At 36.0% G+C, this 22,942-nt stretch overlaps 1 protein-coding gene across 1 annotated transcript in view; it reads left to right on the top strand.

Annotated features, from left to right (window-relative positions):
- LRRK2 (leucine rich repeat kinase 2) overlaps positions 1–22,942 on the top strand; it is a 64,356-nt gene that overhangs the window by 34,212 nt on the left and 7,202 nt on the right. Inside the window, exons 25-48 of the mRNA XM_066182910.1 lie at positions 261–409; positions 2,171–2,264; positions 3,314–3,500; positions 3,884–4,065; positions 4,614–4,843; positions 5,847–5,974; positions 7,023–7,241; positions 9,365–9,566; positions 10,190–10,278; positions 10,852–11,039; positions 11,962–12,116; positions 13,012–13,158; positions 13,312–13,503; positions 14,223–14,369; positions 14,721–14,821; positions 14,993–15,183; positions 15,801–15,961; positions 16,740–16,910; positions 18,226–18,326; positions 18,800–18,994; positions 19,993–20,186; positions 20,475–20,547; positions 21,359–21,543; positions 22,315–22,467. Of these exons, the coding sequence (XP_066039007.1) occupies positions 261–409; positions 2,171–2,264; positions 3,314–3,500; positions 3,884–4,065; positions 4,614–4,843; positions 5,847–5,974; positions 7,023–7,241; positions 9,365–9,566; positions 10,190–10,278; positions 10,852–11,039; positions 11,962–12,116; positions 13,012–13,158; positions 13,312–13,503; positions 14,223–14,369; positions 14,721–14,821; positions 14,993–15,183; positions 15,801–15,961; positions 16,740–16,910; positions 18,226–18,326; positions 18,800–18,994; positions 19,993–20,186; positions 20,475–20,547; positions 21,359–21,543; positions 22,315–22,467 (3,834 nt within the window). The remainder of the gene's footprint in view (positions 1–260; positions 410–2,170; positions 2,265–3,313; positions 3,501–3,883; positions 4,066–4,613; positions 4,844–5,846; positions 5,975–7,022; positions 7,242–9,364; positions 9,567–10,189; positions 10,279–10,851; positions 11,040–11,961; positions 12,117–13,011; positions 13,159–13,311; positions 13,504–14,222; positions 14,370–14,720; positions 14,822–14,992; positions 15,184–15,800; positions 15,962–16,739; positions 16,911–18,225; positions 18,327–18,799; positions 18,995–19,992; positions 20,187–20,474; positions 20,548–21,358; positions 21,544–22,314; positions 22,468–22,942) is intronic.

The following is a 22,942-nucleotide window of genomic DNA, read 5'->3' as shown; positions in this document are numbered from 1 at the left end:
ACACTTTTTTTTAGGACACAGAACCCCCTCACAAATGCAACAGTCCTCTTTGTGTGGAATTGAGCTCCAGTATGTAATCAGGAAATTAAACTTTGTAACACCTTTTGATGCTTGGTCTCCAAATTGATTAAACTGGTGTTAATATCAGTCATGCTATTCCATGTTGCGATATGTACTAGTGTTTTTGCTGACTGCTCAGTTTTGATGTAGACAAAGCTTTCTAAATGAAACATGGATTATCCTTTTTCTTGTTATCACAGAAACAAAATTTCATGCTTGTGTTCACCCCTATGCTTGAAAGACCTGAAAATTTTAAACATTAGTAAGAACAGTATTTCGTCCCTTGCTGAGAATGTCTTCATGGGCTGTACAAAACTGGAGCAGTTCAATGCCAGGATGAATGCTCTTGGTAAGTGTCTGTGAAAATAGGATTCACCTTCTAGAAATTATTTTCAGAAATTCACAAAATTCCTCTGCTACCAACTTTTGGAATCTTGGGAGTACAGAAAAGAGTAACACCACATGTACTTGTCTTTGTTTATAAAGTTTCATAAGCATCAGCTTTTAATCACTGAAGCATAGAGTATGCTTCCAGTCATTTGATCTGACTCTCCTAGCTCATCTTGTTCCTACTTTTGGAGTGCATGTTGTAAAAATGATTGAGTATACTTGAGATTGTACACACTGTTGAGGAAGGTTCAAAAAAGAGAAAATCATTCAGATTTAGCTTGCAAATCTAGTACAAATACAGGTCTAATACTGTACTGTAATACATAGAAGCATCCTGGCTTGTACCAGCAATAGTGTGTCCAGCAGGACCAGGGCCGTGATTGTTCCCCTGTATTCAACACTGGTGAGGCCACACCTCAAACCCTGTGTTCAGTTTGGGGCCTCTCACTACAAGAAAGACGTTGAGGTGCTGGAGCGAATCCAAAGGGCAGAGGAGTTGGTGAAGGGCCTAGAGAACAAGTCTGATGGGGAGCATCAGGGGGAACCTTATCAGTCTCTACAGCTGCCTGAAAGGAGGCTGCAGCCAGGTGGAGGTCAGTCTCTTCTCCCAAGGAACAGGCAATAGAACAAGAGAAAATGGCCTCAAGATGTGCCTGTGGAGGTTAGATTGGGTATTAGAGAAAATGTCTTCACTGAAAGAAAGATTGAAGTAGGCTGCACTGAAAAGTGTTGAGTCACCATCTCTGGAGGTTTTTAGAAGATAAGTGAATGTGGCCTTTAAGACCTTTAGTGGTGGACTTGGCTGTGCAGGGTTAACGGTTGGGCACAATTGTCTTAAAAGGTCTTTTCCAACCTAAATGATGCTGTGATTAAATATTTACCACACTATATCCAGCATTATCTTCAAAACAAGAGAGAGTGTTTGGTTCACTTGTCTGCATGCAGGTGTCATTTGAGATGCCCTGATTCATCCCCCTGGGCTTACAGCTTCTGGTCCAGAAAAAAATCTGGATTTTCCATTAGCTCCTGTGTTTAATCTTTAAACCTTGTGCAGACAGCTCAGGTAGCACAGGACAAATCCCCTTCACTAGAACCCAGTGTTAAGAAACTGAATTGAGTCCATCCACAGTATGTGTCAGTGGCTTAGCATATTTTTTGCAAAGGTGTCAAAATCACTTCATTTATGCAAATTAAAAACTATACTAATTCGATTATCAATTATATTGGGAGAGTTTATAAGTTACTGTTAGAATTTATTCTTTCTTCAAGACATGAAGTCTTCCATTCAGAAATTTTTGTCCCATTATTTCAGAAGGTAACTCTTAGAATTGCATTAAACACAGCTGAACCATTAGACTCATTTTGATGAGAATGAATAACAATGAATGGGTGAATAAGACCCAACAAATCCTACGTCACATGGGACTCTTTTGTATACTTGCAGTACAGTAAAGTGTAAGTAAGATTATTTTGGTGTTTAATGCCACTAGGAGATGAAGGATAACAATGTATAATTTGTTAAAAGCCAATATATTAATTAATTTGGGGAGTTTCGTTTTTAATAGGCTTTAAAAAAAAAAGGATTTGAACTTTGCCTTTGGTAGGTGATACCTTTGTATGAAAATTATAGACTGACCTTTTAGTCTGTCTAAACTCCAGTTTTAAAAATAATTTAAACCATTCTTAAAAATCATAGGATTAACAACTTTTTCTGCTCTAGAAAAACTACCTGACTTGTCATCCAGCATAACAAGTTTAAAATTATCCCAGAACTGTTTTATTAATGTTCCAGAAGCAATTCTTCTTCTACCACAGTAAGTTACTCTTTTATTCACTGATGTTAATGTCCAGTTCTTGATAAAGAAAATCTGATGAGAAAATTGTTGTTAAGCAGAAAATTCTTCATGTTTTACTGATTTTCAGGGAATCCTCACTGGTTAAATCCAGAACTTGGTAGCTTTTAAACTGAAGACAAATTAGTCACATTTTCTTCATGGTTCTGAAACATTCCTCAGATTCAAATCACTACTGTTGAAAATATATTCCTTGACAGCTGAAGCTGACAATTCTTACTGAGAATACTAGGATTAATCTCATATTTCCTTGGAACCAACAATAAAAAGATATCAACTATGTTTCCTTTTTGAGTTCTGCAGACTTTTGCACAAGACTCCTGAGATTAGTTTTTCACTTCCCAAATAACATGAGAGACTTAATCTCAAAAAAACCCCACTTCCTCTAGAAAGGGTTGTGATAAAGATGCATGTGACATTTATTTTGCTATACCTTCAAAGCATTACTTATGTGAAAATCAGACTTCTGCTTTTTTAATAGAAATTGCTGACCTAAACAGATCTCTAGAATGAGATTGTGGAGGGAGCGCTTGGAAGGGGTGATCCAATAGGTGTGGGGAAATGTGAGGGCTGATGGCACCACAGAGAGAGCAGATCCACAGAATTGAGAATTTATATTAATGAAATTAACATGAAATTGTACAATTTCAGCATGCTAACATTCACAGCAGCAGATTTAATGGATGTGTTGGGGAAAAAAATGCAGTTTTCAGGCTCTATATCTCCCAGCTCAGACACATGAAGAAGGTGTTGTATGCATTTTTGTATGCTTCATTTTTCCTAGTAACATAAACAGCATACTTGTGCAATAGGTGTAGGTGAACCATGTAATTTCTGCACATACATGTATTTGCAAACACATCTACTTGTATTTGGATTTCAGTCAGAAAACCATCTCTTCTAAGAGCTAATCCACTTGTTTATTAAAAATTAATACAACTTTGGTTCCAGCTGATCTGGGTTTTATTTTTTCATTTGCTAACTTCTCTCTTTTATTTTCATGTTTTCAGTTTGCGATCAGTAGATTTAAGCCAAAACAAGATCATAAGCCTGCCTGGACCAATGCACTGGAAATCACTAAATTTAAGAGAGCTGTTATTTAATCATAATCAAATAGACGTCTTGGACTTGAGTGAAAAGGCATGTGCATGGTCTAGGCTAGAAAAGCTACACCTCTCCCACAACAAGTTAAAGGAGGTAAAGTGTAAGATTCTACCTAAAGCAAATTTTATTGCTTTTGAGTTGAATGCAATTTTTCAATGTTCATTTGATTTTCATGTCACCTCTCATACCATTGTGCACAGTATTAGTGAAATGGTGTGTAAGTGCAAATAGTATTCTGTGAAGGAAAATCACTAGATTCTATTCAGCTTTTCTGCCTGCAATGTGTCATATAATCAGTTTGTATACTGAATTATTTATAAGATCTTTTCTCTCTTACTGTGGGGTATTAGGCCTTTTCATTTAAAAAAATGAACTACAGCACTAAAAATAATACCTAGTTCTGTTAGAAAATCAATGTATTCATGTTCCTCATTTTAAAAAACATTTAGTTGCCCATTAAATGTTCTTTTATTTAGATTCCTCCTCAGATTGGCTTCCTAGAGAACTTGACTTCTCTGGATGTAAGTCATAATCCTGATTTGAGATTCTTTCCTGATGAAATGGGAAGACTGTCCAAAGTCTGGGATCTTCCTTTGGAAGGACTCCATCTTAATTTAGACTTCAAGCATGTAGGATGCAAAGCCAGAGACATTATCAGGTTTGTTGCCCTATAGTTCTTGAATATTCCTGGTTTGTTTTCTTGGGATTTGCAGTAAGCATAGAGAAAATAACATGCTGTTTTGAAAAGACATTCTGGATTGTCAAATGAAATCCAGGATGCTGTTCTATGGAAGGTTATGTTATCAAGAAAGAGATAAAATAGATTAGAGTGGTTTAGACCACTTGAATGGTGGTCTTGAATTGATGCTTGAATTTGATGCTCTTGCATTTGATGCTTCTATAAGCTGTGCAATAAATGTTGCTTACCAATTATTTGTAATATGTTTATTGTGTTCCCCAGTGCTCTGTGCAGTGCACTGGGGAACACAGAATTTTGGGATAATTACAGAACAAAAAAAGAATGAATTAAATTTTAGCTTTCAAATCAGAAATTAAGAGTAAACAGTGAAAAGAACAGTAATATCAAACAGATACTGAAAATTTGAAGAAAATGGTATGGGTCTAGATTTTTCTTTGGTCTTGAGTTCTGTTGGCCTTTTTCTCTGTTATACACTTCTATGAATTTGGCAAACTTTTTTCTACCAGATTTCTTCAACAACGACTGAAGAAGGCTGTGCCTTATAACAGAATGAAGCTCATGATTGTTGGAAACACTGGCAGTGGGAAAACTACCCTGCTACAACAACTTATGAAAAGCAAACGAACAGAATTGGGCTCTCCAAAAGCTACAGTAGGCATTGATGTGAAAGACTGGATCATTCAAGGGAAAGGCAAAATGAAGAAGGAGCTTATATTAAATGTGTGGGACTTTGGAGGTATTTCCTGAGTTTATTTTCCTTTACTATTGTCTTTTCTAACATTTTAATGCATTACTTATTCTTCAAGTCAGAAGGTAATTCAAACTGGGGACAGTCGAATCACAAGCATGCACCAAAAGTCCAATGACCATTTACGTGAATTCTGTAAATTACCATCTAATCCCTCAAATTTAGTATAAAGCCTCAGGAATTTCTTATCACCAAATGTAGTTTGACGACTCATTTCAACTGTAATACTTCAGAATAAGCATTTCAGAATAGTAAGAAACTGCTTGTAATCACCAGAAGAATCCTTCATGCAACTCTGTTTCTCCCTTTTGTAGTCCAGGTCTCTTTAGGCTCCGCAGTATCACAGGTTTGTAAGGCCACAGACAACAAAGCATTTAGGACAAGTCTTTGAACCTTGTATTTCCAGAAAACTTTCTAAGTTTGAGGGACTAGAGAAGCACTTCTAAAGTCCAGGGCTGTTTGAGGCTATAAAAAATTTACTTTTAAACAGAGGCGTATCACCATTTAAATACAGTCTATCACATTGCATAAGCACAGACCAGCACCATTCGAGCTGGATGTCCAGTTTTAGTTGTAGTTTTGAGTGCTTAATTGTGTGAATTTATTTTGAAGTTGCTGAAAGTATAGGAGAAAGGAAAGGAAGAAGGTAGAAGAAAAGGAAAGTGTGAGGGAGAAATTCAGTACTGGAGTTTTAGAAGAATCACAACTTCTTAAGTTGTCTATGCAGCAACCGTGTTTATCCAGTTAAATCTTACACTTGACATAAAACCAGTGTATGTGTTTTAACATTACACTTCAATCGATGAGCTACCACAGAGTGCCTTTCTAAAATTTATAGTTATTATTGTTTCCTGTCAATTTATATACATTTCTGCAAACATTACTTTCATTTATGAACTCGTGTTCTGGGGACGTGTCTTCTTCTGCCTTTTTGTGATCTGAAGATGTTGAGTCAAGGAAGTATTAACCAAAGGAAATTTTTGATCATTAGGACAAGAAGAGTTCTACAGTACCCATCCTCATTTCATGACCCAGAGGGCTTTATATCTTGCTGTTTATGATCTCAGCAAAGGACAAGCAGAGGTGGATGCTATGAAGCCGTGGCTTTTTAACATCAAGGTAAGACATACAGAATGGAATTCTCCTTTCCAGGGAGCTGCAGGTGAACAGCAAATTAACCATAAATATTTATACAGGGGAAGAAGAAAAAAAATTATTCAGAAAGTAAGAATAGTAATATTAAACAAGAGCTGAAATACATCATGTATTGGATATGAAAGTATTTTTAGACATAAAAAGACATGATCAGCACCATTTCGGACTTTAAATTGTACAAAGTGATGTGCAGAAGAATAGTTTGTATATTCTGGCAATATTTTGAATTTACTGATAAAAATAAGAAAGGAGTAGTACTAAAGAAATAATGAGTTAAATAATGCATTTGCTTTTACACCAGTATAAATTTTGGGGAAATCACAATTAGACTAAATTAAACCTGTCTAGATACGGGTTTGAAATCATGCTATTAAGTGTATGCTTAGTATCCTATTATTAGTAAGAATGATTCCAGAACTATGGTAGGAAATTGACCTGAGAATCTGCCTCTATATTTGTCATTTTTTTCTAAGTGTTTATCTCCATTTATGGATCCATTCCATGATGAGTGAATTGTCTTTTCTTTTGGTAGAATGCTTAGCCATGACTGGGCAATACACTCACATAAAGAGTTTGTTTACTGATCCTGTTAAACTTGTATTTTTCCTTCTTTTCACCTTGGGCATTGGTACAGGACACAGCCTTGCAATCAGTTTAGTGTTGATGAAAATCACTTCTGATGTGTCCTCCTTTGCTATGCAGTACTTGCTGATGTTTCACTGCTGCCCTGTTCCAGTGATGGCTAGCAAAGTACCGTGTCTTTTGGCTTTTTCGTTTGGTTGGATGTTCTTAACAAATAATGCCCCTCTGTTTTACTGCCTATTGTGTTAATGTGCAAGAATGAAATCCAGATGTACACTCCTTCCTTGTAGAAAAAGCTGATTTTTTAATATTTCTGTTTTGAAATAGTTCTCTGAATGTTTGACTAAATTACTCACGTTTTATGTGAATCTAAAACACTAAAATCAACATTCACTATTGAGTTAATCAGCAGTATGGATCTCACTAACAGGCTCGAGCATCAACATCCCCTGTCATTCTTGTTGGCACTCATTTGGATGTTTCTGATGAAATGCAACGTAAAGCCTGCATGAGTAAGATTACTAGAGAGCTGTTGAACAAGCGAGGCTTCCCAGCAATCCAGGATTACCACTTTGTCAATGCTACAGAAGAATCTGATTCCATTATCAGACTTCGGAAAATCATCATAAAGGAGAGTCTTCACTTCAAGGTAAGCCACATACTGTTTTTAATGTTGAAAACGTCCTTGTTTGACTTAAGTGAACACATTTTTGAACATTAATGCATAATTAAATAAATTTGCATGTGATTGCAAAGTCATCTTGCCTTCTATAAAATGTTAAATACAGCAAAATAATGAAGAAAAATCACCAGGTTTGTTTTGATTTTCTTCCCAGAAAATCATCTTAGTAAAAATCCCAGCTAAGTTGTGTTTCCAAGCACTAGGGCCAGAAATCAAGTATTTAATTAAAAATGGGCCATCTTCATCTTACAAAGAAATTTAATTAAAACCTTGGTTTCTTGGGCGGCATCATGTAATTACAGTAAGTATTGCAAGATTTCAGGGGACAGGAAATACGATATTGTGGTTTGTGGAAACCAACTGATTTCCAATTTACTGATTTCATTTTACATTGCATGAAACTATTTCTATAAAGAGGAAAGTGAATTAAAACAGGAAAAGAAGATCCAGTGGACTGAGTGATCCTCCTAGATTGGAATATCTACACTTGTAATTCTGTTGTCTCCAAAGTCATCCCAGCTCATTCCCTGCTCTATCCTTAGCCTCAGCATGAAGCCCAAAGTGTGAATGAGGAGACCAGCCCAGGCATGGAGCTTATAGAAAGATAGGATCTTATCTGTAAAAAAAAGAATATACTGTTTTTTAAATTTATACAACAACACATTTTTCATTTATATCATAACATATTGAAGAGAAAAGGTGATGTTCTGTGTACTTAAATCAATAGCAGAGCTTCAGAAATCGTACCAGAACCCAAATTTCTTTTGAATGACCACTTGGAAGATTTTATAGAGCAGATTATGTATTTATGACTGGCCTCACATCAGTGGTGTTACAAATGAGTTAAAGTGTACATACCTCTCTTGTTTCTTTTAGGAATTAGCAGCTTAGCCACATCCAAAATCTCCCTAACTTCATTCCACAGTGCAAGGAAATGTCCTAAATGGCAAGGAGGTGCCCTCTTAAAGTGAAATGGGTTAATTCCTCTTCTCATACATCCAGTAGGCATGAATAGAGCTGGTGGGTTTTTTATGTGGCTCTATGTCTCACCATACTTATTCAACACTCCAGAGAAGTTCTGATTTTTGAAAAATGTTGTTTCTTTAGTGTCTACATCTCTTGAGACTATGACTTAACTGATGTTTAAACTTCTACACAGATGTAAGGTGGCCTGAAGGAAATTAGATAATTACCATAAATGATGCAGGTAGTTGGTGAAAGGAATAAGGGATCTGCAGGTTGGCAAAGTGAGTTAAGTATTCAGCGTGGTCATCAAGTACTGCAGTCTTTGAAATTGCACAAGGTACTAATTTCATCTGCACAAGGTACCAATTATATTTTTGACACATTAAAAACATCACAGTGCATTGGTGAGAGAATGATTACAGTTAAGAAGCGTGTTTGTAAACATTGGGAAAGTTGTTTCCCATTTCCTCAAAAAAGTTAGTAGGTCAGCGCACATGGAGAAAGGAAAACCTGACTGGGTACTAGTGATTACCAAATATCAAAGGGTGTCTGCAGGAAGGAACAGAGGCTCAGGAAACAGGCACAAAGCACTTGTTTGTGTCACTCATGTGGCTAAATTTATTTCATTCTATTCTCTTGTCCACTTACTGCCAGTAGTGGAGACTTTTAATCGAGCTGCTACTCTTTTTCAGTTTATCTAAAGACATGGCTAGAGATATTACGTATTACAAGAAGTATAGGGGTTTTTTATTAATTTGTCTATTGTTTTGTGTTAACTGAAGATGTATGATATCATCTGTTCATACAGTGAATATTTTCCTTTCACTTTGAACCAAAGCTTCTCTTTGAAATAGCATCTTCTGAGAGATCTCATTTATTATTTTTAATGTACAAGTAATATGGAAATATTTTCTTCCCTGAGTATTTATTTATAGAAAGATATTATAATTCTGAAAGAATAATTACTTGTATCTACCTTTCAGAAGCCATGTTAGTCAATAAATGAGTGTTCTTGTTCCTTTCTGCTACTACTGAGTGGACGTGCACTTTATATCTTAGTTTTATTTTTTGCATTTTGCATGAATAAATGAATACATTTAAGATGATTATTCCTAACTTTACAGATCAGAGATCAACCAGTAGTTGGTCAGCTAATTCCTGACAGCTACCTCGAGCTGGAAAAGAGAATTTTGCTGGAACGTAAAAATGTCCCAGTGGAATTTCCTGTAATTGATCAGAAACGCTTGCTGGAACTGGTACAAGAAGGCCAGTTACAGCTGGATGAAAATGAACTCCCTCATGCAATTCACTTTCTGAATGAATCAGGTAAAATATTCTTTTCAATGTGTGTTTGTTAGCACTTTGTTGTAAATCTGCAGCTGACAGATCTGTACATGTTTTTAAGTCTTTTCACAAGATTGCCGCAAAATGGTGAGCTGTAGTGTCTAAGCTTGGGTAACATTAATTTGTTAAACCACATTGTTAGGAAGGAAATTCCATGATGTGAAGAATCAGTGCTGTAACAGTTCATATCTCTTGCTCTCTCTTACCCCTCCTTGAAAACATTCTACTTCTGGTTAAGCAGCACAGTTGCTGAAGAAAGATGCAATTGCTTTGATAGCTCAAATAGAATAGTGGTTAGAGGAACACATGGAACAGCTTATCTCAATGCAGTACTGACTTCCTAAGATTATATTATAAACTACACAGAGCTTAGCAAAAAAGCAAGTCAGATTGAAAATCTAACAAAAAGTCTGAAAATAAAGGTAAAGCTGAGCGAGCCATGCATCCACTCTACTGTTCTGAGATGTTGACATAAATATAACTGTATTTATTATTCAAATTGTTTATATCAAGTCATATAATAAAACCAGCCCAGAGTGGAGTGCTTGCTTTGCTTAATATTGATTTTGAGCAATGTATTGCTAATTACAGTATTCTTTGTGCAGGTGTTCTCCTTCATTTCCAAGACCCAGCACTACAGCTAAGAGATCTGTATTTTGTAGATCCAAAGTGGCTGTGTAAAATCATGGCACAGGTCAGACTGATCACCTTTTGTATATACATTTATGGTACATTTTCCCTTGTCTAAAGCCACTGTAACTCATCAGTGTTCCTTCTTCACCATTTCTTTATTGTTTCATGATCTAGAATTTTCTCAAGGCCCACATTTTTTTACCTGGTTCTTTCTGTTTCTGTTGTGTTCTTAACAGCTGACTGTGTTATTGCTTGTCTGTTCTTACACTGTATTGTCCAAAGTCATTTAAACTGCAATGGGCACAAGAATATATGTACAATAGAAAACCCCATGGATGCAAGGTAATCCTGCAATATGTTGCCACAGATTGGGATGAAAGCAAGAACTTTGGGCTGAAGGCTGTAAGAAGAAGGAAGAATTGTAATTGTATGCTAGATACAGATGGCAGAGAAAAGTGAATCAAGTTGGAATGGGAGAGCAGCAGACTGCTAAAGTGAGACTGTCATTGAAATGTTGATCTAGAAACACTCTCAAAATTTATTATATATATATATATATCCAGATTTTCTAACCTCTGAAACTTTCATCTAGTGATGAATGTACACCTGAAATTGTTTCACTTTTTTTTTAAAGATTCTGATGGTGAAAGTGGAAGGCTGTTCTAAATACCCTAAGGGAATTGTAAAGCGTTCAGATGTGGAAAAATTCCTTTTGAAGAAGAGCAAGTTCCCTAAAATCTATATGTCACAATACTTTAAGCTTCTGGAAAAGTTTCAGATTGCTTTGCCATTAGGAGAGGACCAACTGCTTATCCCAAGCAGGTAAGCAAGGAGCTACACCCACAAATGACAGCCAAAGAGATAGATCAAAATAGAAACCTCCCGTCAGACTAACTAGTTTCACTGGTCATCAGAGCAACTGGGCACATGAAAGCATGACGTATTCTTTGTATATTACATTTTAGTAAATGCTTTCAGAAGAGACATATTAAGCTGATCTTGTAGCAGATAAAGCTTACGTTGTATTAACATGGTAGCTAAATGAAAACTATTAATGATAGAATACTTTATGAGTATAGTACTTCTTTTACAGTTACCATACTTCAAGACTACAGCAAGGAGATTATAATTTAGCTTCACACAGCAGTGGGCCAGCATTACAGATATTTATTGCAATATAAAAGATAACGAAACGCTTCCATAATCTATTTGCGTGAAGTGAGAACCACAGATAAGTTACTCAGAGGCAGTATCTCCTTCCAAAAGTATAGATTCTAAATGTGGTGACAAAAAAAGTGTTATGACTTTGAATGTAGTTTTTTTGTTTTATCTGAAGCAGATAACTCAGTTTCTCTGCCTCAGTTACAGATTTCTCTAATATGTTTAGTAATGTTTACATTGCCAAATGGAGAGAGTGTTGCATCGCTGCACTGATTAGGATTTTTATATCCTTCAAAGCCCTGGGATAGGAAGATTTTATTTGAATGACTTACCAGACTTATGTACATCTCAGATTTTTCTCATATTTGCATTAAATATCTAATGATCCATTTGTGAGGTGCTGTTGGGTTTAAACTACAGTCAGAACTTCACTTTGACACAAGCGAGCAGAATAAACAACACTATCTGTTAGATCCCTGACCATTCATTAATAAATAATGCATTTTACATGATAAATAATATATGTCATCAGCTGAGATATATTACATCATCAAATACTGTCTTACCATTTTTATTCTTTCAGCTTGTCTGATCACAGGCCTGTTATAGAGCTTCCCCACTGTGAAAATTCAGAAATTATCATCAGGCTTTATGAGATGCCATACTTTCCTATGGGATTTTGGTCCAGGCTGATCAACAGGTTGCTTGAGATATCACCTTACATGCTATCAGGAAGAGGTACCAATCTTTATCTTCAAAAGGAATAGTGTGCAAGTTTGCCTTGAATGCCAACACCTGCATGTTAAAGCTTTAGTCCTCAACGCTGTTTTGCTTTAGCTAAATTCTGAACACTTCACAAATGTTAGAAAAAGACACTGGTCATTTTTGTAACTTAGAAAGTATCCAGGAACAGATAATGTCTAATCTTCAGAGTGGTGTGCAAAAGAAAGTAAAGATTGTGAGTGGTCCATTTCTCTCCTCCACATGCTAGAGATAGGGGAAACCCTTATGCTTATGCAATATTGCTATTTGCTTCCACAAAGAGTACAGGAAGGGGAATGTCTTCCACACAGAAAAACAAACTTCTTTTCTTCAGATTCATTAATTCTCCCTTTATTTAAGTCTCAAAGTTTTGCTTTTATCAGTAAGAGAGGATATGTCTTTACTTTTTTCCCAAGAATTCCATGCTTTCACATGCTGATACTCTACAAATATCACTTGTAAACACCTGATGTACTGGCATTTGAGTTTCTTCTGAGCATCAAATTCCAGTTGCATCCTGCTATTTCGTGAGCATGTGACAGGAAAAATTTAAATCGCAGCTTTTTTTCTTATTTTCCCTGAGATATTCTGTGCTTGAACCTGAATGTACCTAAGCATTTCTATAATGCCTACCTGCTTCATGACTTACCATCTGATTAAATATTTACAGTTTTTGGGCATGCCTTCTAGAACTGAACACAAGTTGGCATATATTTAGTTTTTGTGGGGCTATGTTGCCTATTTGTTAATTTGGTAAGTATAACCCTACAATCATAATTATATATTCAACGTACCATGAATTATTCTGAACATTTTAAAATTGACATTCATATTGGAGGTCAGACTTTTAATCTACTTTTGTGTTTTCTAGAGCGAGCTCTTCGTCCTAATAGAATGTACTGGAGACAAGGCATCTACTTGAACTGGTCTCCTGAAGCTTATTGTCTAGTGGAATCAGCAGTATTTGACAACAACCCAGACAGTTTTTTGAAAATTACAGCACCTTCTTGCAGAAAAGGTTAATTATTCCTGAGCCTGAATTTTGCTCCAGTTTGATTGCAGCTTGGCATTTTGGTTTGTTGTGCTTTTGCCTTTGGAATATAGAGTTTATCTTTGCAATTAAAAGTATGGCAGATTGGGTCTGTAATTTCCCTCTTTTTGTTTCTTAAAGGGTGCATCCTTTTGGGACAAGTTGTGGATCACATAGATTCTCTTATGGAAGAGTGGTTTCCAGGTTTATTGGAAATAGATGTGTGTGGTGAAGGGGAAACACTGTTGAAGAAATGGGCTCTGTACAGCTTTCAAGATGGTGAAGAACACCAGAAAATACTACTTGATGACTTGCTTAGGAAGGCTGAAGAAGGTAATATATTAATGTCATTTTAGGTATATGGAGGTACATTTGTATCTACACAAATACTGTGCAACATCTGCTTTATAACATTTGGGTACTTCATGTTATTTAAAAATGTATCATTTCCTTGAGAAAAAATTGCAGTGTAAGTCAAAACCATCTTTTTTTTTTTTATGTAAGAGCTGTCTATTATATATAAGTATAGAATGAGACAGATTGCATCTATTCTGTGTAGTTATATAAAAATAGTAATAATGGAAAGAACACTGATAATGCAGCTTCAATCTTGGAACTGAATCCAGCAGATAGTAAAACTAATACTTGATCTCTTGGTTGGATCACATTGCACAGTAATTTAAAAGACAATATTCATTCAGTATGGCATTCTACATACTAAAGGCATTCTTTCTTTTTACAGATAGAAAAATGTTCTGTTGGTTAGTTTCGTGGTGTTACATAGCAACAAATTTTTTCGCATTTCATTGGTACATATATAGAACCTTGAAAATACTTAAACATGTAAGAGCTGAGAATTTGAATGGCAAACTTAATCAGTATGTATGTCTCTGTGCATGCATATATATATGTGTAAGCACATATATTAATCTAATTTTAGGTATATTGATCTTACTCATTCTCAGAGATCCTCATGCCTTTCAGTGCTTTTCCTATGATGCCTACCCTTTTTTTTTTTTTTTTTTTTTCATTTTCTCTTTTGTTTTTCTTAGGTGACCTTTTGATAAATCCAGATCAACCAAGACAGACCATTCCAATTGCTCAGATTGCTCCTGATCTGATACTCGCTGATTTGCCAAGAAATATTATGTTGAACAACGATGACCTGGAATTTGATGAAGCTCCTGAATTTCTCTTGGGTAAGAATTATTTTGTAGGGTGGTTTTTTTGGTTTGTTTGATTTTTTTTTAACAGAGATTATGTAAATGAATCTATTGAAGTCAGTTCTGTAACATATGAAAAGCATTTTAGAGATTTCTTTTCTGAGAAATGTATTATTTTAAGGTATTCTGAATTTCAGGTTATTGAGTTTTGAATTTTTCATTAACTTGTGCACTAGGACACTGGTTTTTATGTGTTCAGTTTACTGATCATGAATCTTAACACAGTAGATCCATATATTTTAAAACTGAACCCTTTCAGCTATTATTTTTGAGAAATGGTTGTTATCCCTTTTTTTTATAATACTCTTCAATTTTATTGTTTCAAAGGTGATGGTGGGTTTGGATCTGTGTACCGTGCATCGTATGGTGGTGAAGAGGTTGCTGTAAAGATTTTCAATAAACATACTTCCCTCAGGCTCCTAAGACAAGTAAGAAATACTGCCTTTTTTCTGTAGTGTTGCTCTTGGAATACAAACCCTAGCAAAGAGTTTTAAAAGTTTAAGTAAATTTCAAGTTCTCACTCCAAAACATTCCTCAGTTTACTTTGGATGTAGAGATTATGCTATTGCCACTATTTCATCTGATTTTACAATTTTCAGGAGCTTGCCGTGCTTTGTCACCTCCACCACCCCAGTTTAGTGTCTTTGCTGGCTGCTGCAATCCGTCCCAGGATGCTGGTGATGGAATTGGCCCTCAAAGGATCTCTTGATCGTCTGCTTCAACAAGATAATGCAAGTTTAACTAGAACACTTCAGCACAGGATAGCTCTACATGTAGCAGATGGCTTAAGGTAAATGTGACTTCTGCATTGCTGTGAAAACAGGATATAGCTTCAATGATGATATACTGCAAATGAAAAGCTTCTGTTCTCTCACATCTCAAGCAGAATATTTCCTGGGTCAGACAAATGGTTGTATTTTTATGGTTGATTGGCTGATCTGTAACAGGTACTTTCATTACCTGTTTTTTAGCTGCTAACAAGTGATGCTTATATAAGTAGAGAAATTGCAAGACTCTGGGTGCAGTTTCCATGTGGCTGTTGATTTTTTACTGAAATGTCACCTCACCTCGTTGCAGTGTAACTTTAAAATGATAGAACCTGCAAGAGGGTTAAGCTTAAGGTTCTAAGATGCATTTTTCAAACTACCAGTGACTCTTCAGATAAAACTTGGTGCTGAAATACTGCAATGTAAATAGTAAAGTAGTAAACAGTAAATAGTATTTCAGAACAATTCTGAAGTCATTATCCAGAAAGGCTGTGTCATGCTGGTGATGTTTGACATTTTTAACACAATATTTCAAGTTTGAAAGCACAATTCACTGTTGTGGGAATAATGTACTCAATATGTGTATACAGGTGAATCCTTAATTTATGAATACTTCCAATAAATATTTTTTGATTACTAGGTACCTGCATTCAGCAATGATCATCTACCGTGATTTAAAGCCTCACAATGTGTTGCTCTTTACCTTATACCCCAATTCAGCTGTTATTGCAAAAATAGCTGACTATGGCATTTCCCAATATTGTTGCCGAATGGGAATAAAAACCTCCGAAGGCACACCAGGTATGGAAATATGTTTTGACTTAAAGTCCATTATGGTGAAAAATAGCTAATATATTTTTCATGTAGTCTGTAAGAAGTAACTCAGATCTAGTCAAAAATCACAAAAAGTAGTCCTAATTATACCTCTTGGCCTTTCTCCTGTTCATGTTTTAACACCTTTTAGAGGAATCAAGGAGTAAATTAAAGGATTAAAAAGAAGAAATTAAATTACATGCATTCATAATAAATTTTCATTGTCTTGTTTTCATATAGTTATTGTGATATTGAAATTATACTGCTTAAATCTCGTGCTATAATTTCCAGTAATGCAAACATAAATCTTAATTTTTTTTTAAAGGCAATAAATATCTTCACTATTCCCCAGCTTTAGAGAGAACCTATTAGCATCCATTCTAAAGCACTGAACATTCAACCACTTTGAAAAGTTCCTTTAGGTCTTTTAAATTGTGCTTGAGAGCATCACTTCAAGTGTTAAATGTTAGACCTTCAATAAAGACTGCAGACTTGCCCTCGATTTTCAGCATTCATTGATAAAATAATTACTTTATATTAAAATGGGCAAGAGCTCTGTAACTGATGTACTGTTCTCTTCCTTTGTACTTACTGCTGATATTTTTGGACAATTGCCAAATACAAGCTATTGCCAGCTCAGAAATAGTTTGATGTTTTTCCTTGCAATTCCTGTGTAATTTTTATCAATAATTGTTTACTTTTTAAAGAACAAACATGGCTTCATCTTGATATGAAGCATGTTTATTAATGAATGATTTATTTGCAGGATTTCGAGCACCAGAGGTTGCCAGAGGAAATGTTATTTACAATCAGCAAGCTGATGTTTATTCCTTTGGCTTGCTGCTTTATGACATTTTAACAGGAGGAGGAAGAATAATGGAAGGCTTGAAGTTTCCAAATGAGTTTGATGAATTAGCAATACAAGGAAAATTACCAGGTATGCCTTGTTTCTAAAAGTTCTAGCCTTTGTCCTGCCACTTCCAGAAATAGTGTATCTTATGAGTTATGTTGTATCTAACACTGATCATAGAAGGAGACTTAGAAAAAGATAACATTCTTCACATTCCTTTGGCATTACAATACATAATTATTGGCTGCTGGAAGGAAGATTAAACAGGCTATCAGGCTGGACATGATGTAATCATTTGGACAGTATAACTCAGGACAATGTAACTTGGGCAATTTCTGCCAAAGTGTTGAGAGCTGTTGAATTTTTATAGCACTACAAGCTTAATGTCTGGTGTTCCTATTTATTGCCCAGCAATAGTGGGTATACTCATGAAACATTCTGTAAGGAATGTTTTGCTCCATTTAGGAAAGAGCAGCATCACTCAGTCTGGCATAGCTTCTCCATTATGAGAGACAGAGTGTTCATACATTTTCTGCTCCTTATGGAGAACAGTCCAGTTCTTAGCTCAGACAGTTTCCACCACCTTCCTGAAGGGGATATCCCAGGAAGTGATGTCTAAATATGTCTTAAATGCAGCTGTATCAACTGTATTGTAAGCCCTGTGGAATAATTGAAGTATTAGTTTCTGGAGATAGTACAGCTCCTCCCACCTATGCTCATCCCTTCAATATTTCCACCAAAAGAGGGTCTGGCTGATCTCTCAAGCAAACAGTGCCTGTCTTTTGCTGCACTGAATATGTTCATTTGGAGGTATTCATCACTAATGTTACCTCTGTCTGAGGTAGAACTGGAATATTTGCTGTGGATTATGCTGTACTAAAAGGAGAAGCAATACAAACACCATCATGAATGATTTTTTCTCAGAGAGTTCAGCAGCTTTATCTTGTAAATGCTATATGGGGTTGTTTATCTATTTGCTGTATCTTTTATTGGAAGTTTATCTGTATGCCATATACTCAGAAGAATAAATCTGGAGAACAGTGTTTACAGGAATTTGAAAGACTGTTGACTAGAGTGACATACCCTTGAATGGTCAGCATTAATGGAAACACAACCCTCATTTATCTGCAATTCAGTCCCAGGCACAGGGACATCAAAGAAAAAGATAAAGCAAAATCCATTTGCTTAAACTGCTATTAATTAAAAGGACTCTAGTTCTAGCATTTCATGCTCCAGCATATAATGGCAGATGAGCAATTCCAAGCTGTTCATGCTGACATTTTAACTAAGAATGTGGTGTTTCTTAGAGCAGCTCAGTAAGACATTAGATGAATTCTAAAAATAAGGTTAGTTAGAACTATGGTAAATGCTGGTTAATAAGTTATGTAATTTTGCCTTCTAGATCCTGTCAAAGAATATGGGTGTTCCCCCTGGCCTGAAGTTGAAAATTTAATTAAAAAGTGTTTGAAGGAAAACCCTCAGGAACGACCAACATCTTGCCAGGTATTTCTTAGTTTATTTATTTGATTTTTTTTTTATGATAGATGGCAGTAGAAAGTTGTGGTTTCTGAAAAGGAGTCAGGCACTGAGTTAATGAGAAGCACGGGTTTCTTCCTGTTGTTCTTTTCTGGAATGGAAACTGCCATGAAATATTGCCTGCTCTCACCATCCAGAATAAGCTGTTCCATTGAAATCTACCAACCGCATGTTCTAGCTCATTATTTTCCCCTGTGTTGCTGTGTAGCAATTGTAGTGAAACACAATTCAGGTTACTTCTTGGTTTTTACAAGAGTTATGGAAAAAGGAGTTTATTAAGTAGTATCAGAGCAGTTACACACTATTCTGTGGCAGTACAAAGGACCAGGCTTGCTGAGATACTGTGTCCATATCTAAAAAATGTTGTTATCAGTTGCTTGTTATATATCGCTGTACAAGCCGTTGTTGTCACCATGGGCATGCTATGACTTTCTTTATAGGTTTATGAGATCCTGAATTCTGCAGAGCTTATCTGTTTGATGAGGTATGTCTCCATACCCAGCACATCTACAGCAGAGTGCATGGTGGCTGCCAATCAAAGCTGCAAGAAAGCAGGAGTCTGGATAGGCAATGGGAACACAGAAAAGGCACAGCTTTCGTTTGTTAACCTAAACACAGATGGACATACTTGTGAGGTATGTGGGAAAGTTGACATTTATTCTATTTTTTCTGGCAGACAGATGTATTTCAGAAAAATTAATTGCATTATTAGAGCACGGTATTACTTCTGGAAAGCTAGGCTTTGAGAGAACAAAGATTGCTCATAAATGAGTCATCATTGGATCCATGAAATGAAGTAGAAACGCAGTTGCTTTTTACTCTCTTTCTGCTATCCAGCCTGAACTTTCTCATAATACTGTCTTTCCACTACTGGATTACTTTCTTCTACTGAGACGGAAACTATTTCTAGCATGGAGACCACAGAAAGGAGTTAATGGTTGGGTAGACCTTCATACTTTTACCTCCTTTTAACTATCCAGGTTGTCTCTTAACAGCTTCCTACTTCCCATAAATGCTATCTCCTTGTGCCACTTTAGTGATGCCCTCCAGCTCTTTTCATTTGATTTTGGTATGTCTCAGTTCTATCCCATCAGCAGTGGGGAAAGGTTTTACTCAAGACTGATGCGCTGTGATGAACGTGTGCCAGAACTGAGCATGATTCATCATCAAAGTTGTACCAGTTCTATTTCCATCTGCCATCTGTTGACCATGATACATCTGAATTGGTAGCTTTGGTATAAATTATGTGGGTTGTTTTTCTAAAAATAAAATGAGAAAAAGAAATATTAGCCCAATACTTTCGTTATTAGCAATTAGTGTTGCAATAGTTGCATTTGTTCAATTCTCTGATGGCTTCAAGGCCTTGATTAGAATAAAAAGAATATCTTTTTTCTCAGCATTCAGCTGAGAGATTTTCCTGTGTACTGTTTAAGGGGTCCTTCCCAGCACTTTGAAAATAGGTAACCCTGTTGATGATGTATTCTGCTAATAGAGAATTAGATTTCTTAAAGGGGGAGTTGGGCCAAGGGAGTCCACGAGGATTGTGCTATATTTTTATCATCAGTAATTTACTAGCATTTACTGTTACTGAAATCATGACCCAAGTTGTTTTTCTTCTTCTTTTCTGACTCAGGATATTGCAGACAGTAAAATTATAAGTTTGGCCTTAGTGACTCTTCCTACTGAGAAAGAAAACTGGATTGTAGCAGGAACCCAGTCTGGTTCTCTGTGGGCAGTTAACACAGAAGATGAAACAAGAAGGCATCGTCTGCAGAAAATGTCAGATTCTATCACTTGTTTATACTCTAATTCTCAGTCAAAGCAAAGGTATAAATTAATTTTAAATGTTTTGAGTTACATTTTGAAAATACGGCTGAACTGATGTGTTCCAAAAATGTCATTGTATACTCTGCAATTTGTTCTGACAACTGCTTATTTTGCCTGTTTCACTTAATTTTGCACCCAATGCAACTGGGGACTACATTCATGATCACAAAGGTTGTGTTTGCTCTTAGCGTTTAATTGAATACTTGAAACACTAGAGACTTCTCAATTTATTTTTTCTTCTTACCTGATTAAGGCATTTTTAGAATTAATTATTTTATTTTATTTCAGCAAACAGAAGAATTTCTTCTTGGTAGGCACAGCTGATGGCAGACTGGCAGTTTTTGAAGACAGAGCAGTAAAGGTAGACTTGTTCTTTGCTGTCTGTTCTACAGGGTGTTATCAATAATATCTAAAGCAGCTACCAAGAGTAGCTTTATTTCGTGCCACTTATTTTTAATTGCTTCTTTAAAACTAAAATTAATTTTCTGCTGCAGTCTGAGAGGAACTGTACATTTTACAATAGCTGCTTTAAACAAGAGTTAAGAGGTGGAAAATTCCTTTGAAAGGCCTGGCAAACTGGATAGAGACTGACATTATTGGTTGCTGTTAAGGATATTCTAACAGTTTTAATCTCCTTTATTTATTGCTGTAATAGCTCCTTTTTTCTCTCATCTAGTAATTTTTTGTAAAACAGCTATGTTCAAAAATAAAATATTGTTTAGGCTTTTTGTAGATCAGAATCCTTCTCACAGAACAGATGAAGAAATGCTGGAAGCTGTTTGTATCAGCTGGCACCTGAGTGTTTGGCTCCTGACCATATGCATTTAGAGCAGCTATGGAGTTGCAGTGCATTTCAGAATTAGAATATGGTCCAGTGTAGGACATCTTCAAAGGCATAGATGTATCTTCCTAACCAGTTCTTCATTGTGCCAGGGGTTGCAGAAAGTGTCAGTGCCTGCTCTGGCCTGTTCCTGCTCACAGACTGTCTCCTATGGGACATCTGTAATGGGAATATGTTGCTTTTCAGTCAGTAATGTTATGGGAATGTTGTGAACCATCAGAAAATCTAGATGTGTAAATTTAATTCAGCAGGCTGTGTGGCCTTGTTTTAACAAGATTCTGAGTGTCTGCATCCTCCTTGTGTCTGATGCAGAGTATATTTTTTCTTGCAGTGTAAGGGTGCTGCACCTTTGAAGATACTGACTATTGGAAATGTTAGCACACCCCTGATGTGCTTAAATGAATCCTCATGCTTATCTGAAAAAAATGTCATCTGGGGAGGCTGTGGAACAAAAATCATTGCCTTAACCAGTGACTTTTCTGTTCAAAAGCTCATTGAAACAAAGACAAGTCAACTGTAAGTTTTTGATTTTTATAAGTGATGTTACTTGGCTCATTTGTTTTCATTAAAGATTTCTGATAGTACTTTGATGTCTTGTTCTAGGGCTCGTTCTTTGAGTTTGCTTGTTTCTGTTTTTTTCTTTCCATAATGCAGATGAAGTGTCAGTGAGTAATGTTGAAAGTGTTTCTTGCTGCTTTTAAGCAAGGAGATACATTTTTGCTCCATAAAGGATTGATGAAGTCAATATCTATGCAGCTGATCAGTTTTATTCTCCAGTTGGCCTAGTCCAGGCCCTGTCTACTTTACTTAGAATTACACATGCATATTTATCATGGTATTTGTCCTTCTGTGTTTGTCAGTATGCATATCTTTGCCCTATATATATTTAATCACATCAGATTGCTGACTTCTGGCTATTTAGAAATTCTTGACTGAGGGCTTGGGAGTGTTTTTTGATGTAATTCTCACATGGGCAAATCCTACTCTGAAGTTAAGGAGTGTTTTTCCTGAGCAGGGAAAACAGTGTTTGATGAGAAAGATTTATTAATAGACTTTGAGCATTAATGTGCCTCCAAGGATGTCATCAGCCTAACTCTGTTACTGTGAGAATTTATGTTGAACTGTAGAAAGATGAAAGCAAAGCCTTTCAGTTGTATCTTAGCCTAGTTTGATTTTAAGACTGAATGATTCTGCAAGAGTCAGAGGGAAACTAATCCCACTCATAGTAGTCAAGTTTTTTTACTAGGTATTTTCTGTGTATCTAACTGGAGTTCTTCTCTCTTCTAGGTTCTGTCATAATGCTTACAGTGATGCAAACATTATTTCAATAGCAATAGACAAATCCATCTACTTGGCAAAGAAAAACAGCCATTTTGTGGAAATCTGGGACAAGAAGACAGAAAAACTTTCTGAATTAATTGACTGTGCACATTTTCTTAAGTAAGTGTTTTATTTCAGATTGTTGGCCTGGTGGATAGGAAGCTGAATATCAGATTGCCTTCTCTAGCATGGCACCCTAACCTGACAGAAGTAAGGGATTTGCCCAGTTCGCTGACAAGTGTGGATTTCCTGTCCTGTCTTTTGGCCCAGAACCTCAGAATATTCCGTGCACAATCCCACTTTTTAAAGACCCTTACTGGATTTCCCAATTTCTCTATGATGTCAAGAAGGCTCATTTAGTTCAAGAAAGAAGAAAGTCTTTTGCTGTCCTTCAGGTACTAAGGCTAATCCAGCTACTTCCTGCATCCCCTGAACAAGAATGACTTTTCAGTGCACAGATTCAGCAGGAAATCAGATTTTTATTAACTGAAACAGCTTTTAATTTGCATTTAAATTTTTTCTGCCTTAACATGCCAAATCCATTTCTTTTTTGTGGTGAGGTTAGTAGCAGGTGTAGGTGTGCTCTTCCCACATT

This window comes from Chamaea fasciata, unplaced genomic scaffold (genome assembly GCF_029207755.1).
Source record: "Chamaea fasciata isolate MVZ Bird 193981 ecotype frontalis unplaced genomic scaffold, bChaFas1.0.hap1 SCAF_5, whole genome shotgun sequence".
Classification (NCBI taxonomy): domain Eukaryota; kingdom Metazoa; phylum Chordata; class Aves; order Passeriformes; family Sylviidae; genus Chamaea; species Chamaea fasciata.
Note: the sequence above shows the minus strand (reverse complement) of the source record. Positions and strands in the feature narration are given on the sequence as shown.